This window comes from Penaeus monodon, chromosome 23 (genome assembly GCF_015228065.2).
Source record: "Penaeus monodon isolate SGIC_2016 chromosome 23, NSTDA_Pmon_1, whole genome shotgun sequence".
In the NCBI taxonomy this organism is placed as follows: Eukaryota; Metazoa; Arthropoda; class Malacostraca; order Decapoda; family Penaeidae; genus Penaeus; species Penaeus monodon.
Window position 1 is genome coordinate 22,933,001 of NC_051408.1, and position 1,374 is coordinate 22,934,374.

Genomic DNA, 1,374 nt, shown 5'->3' on the forward strand with positions numbered 1-1,374 from the left:
TTAATCTCCTGCCATATTGGCTGGAGCATACAAGAGACGTGAAGACATTGTAACGATAATAGAAATATGCTTAAACATATAACTATATAAGTATAAGTTAACATTACCATTAATTTATACAAATAAATCTGGAAGAAAAGTCAGTGAGCTCTAATTGAAGGAAAAGTTTGGCTACACTAATTTATGTTAATTGTCTACATTTTTTCAATGTTTCAGACCAACGTGACAGTAATTTTAAAGGCGAGAAACATCTGCAAGGTCTTATATAACACACTTGGAAGGTAATTGAGACACAAATGCGTCAGGACGCACAGGTAGGGAACCGTTGGTTTTTACACAAGAAGCAATTGCAAGAATTATGTTGACTATTTACAAACCTTTTTGGTCGAGTTGGTATGAGGGGCAGTGTTGACAGCTCTCAGTTTGGTGACAAGGACTCGTACGATATTGACAAGGAAGAACAGATTAAGCAGCATGGAGACCACCACAGGAACATTGAGGATATAGTTGTAATCGCTATCTTCCATCCAGCAGCTGTCAGCAAAGGCACTTCATTATGTTGCGCAAACAGAGAAATAACAAAATATGATAGCATTCCACTAGTCAGTTATGACATATTCGGAATCAGTATGTATGTGTATAAACACACATACGGACAGATAGAAAGATAGATGTTTGATGACCACAAATTATATAATATTATTTACAAGACATAAAAAACAACACCGCAATAACATAGACGAAAAGGAAATTCAAATCAAATCTTACATTTATGGTCTACATAAATAAGAAAACAAACGTTACTAATCACAAGTAAAGTTCTATAAACTCATATTTGATATAAAAGACTAAAAACAATACAAAATAAGAATCACCCCCTAAAAAAGGGGGACGACACAAAATAGAGTAAAAACAAATCACATTACACATCAAGAACTTTAAACGAATATTATTTATATGTCATCATATATATAAAAACTAAAAAAAAAAAAACATGGACTATCGTAACCATCCAGGTGTGAAAGCCTCTCTGTATTCGAATGTTCTGAGAACTGGGGCAGTCCCGGAGCACAGGTAATTCTGGGTGAATTACCCCACGAAAGCACAGTTTCTCTGCGGGTACGCGACTCGGCCTCGCCGAGTCCACCTATCTGTATCCACTGCTACTTTGTGTCCGCTAACACGAAATTAAGTGAATGAAATTCTATATATCCCATTGTGTTTGATAAATAACTCATGAACTGGTAAGTTAGTTTTAAGAACTCTAAAATTCACCAGACGCGAGGAGTAAGAAAGAACGACAATGTCGTTAGAATAAATACTAATCAACTATATAATATATCCACTAGTTATTCATTTACATATCAGTAACAT

At 34.9% G+C, this 1,374-nt stretch overlaps 1 protein-coding gene across 1 annotated transcript in view; it reads right to left on the reverse strand.

The window, feature by feature from the left end:
- The window catches only part of LOC119587897 (calcitonin gene-related peptide type 1 receptor-like), a gene marked incomplete at its 3' end in the record, with an annotated part of 193,512 nt that overhangs the window by 1,199 nt on the left and 190,939 nt on the right, over window positions 1-1,374 (reverse strand). Inside the window, 1 exon segment of the mRNA XM_037936603.1 lies at window positions 378-534. Within this exon segment, the coding sequence (XP_037792531.1) occupies window positions 378-534 (157 nt within the window).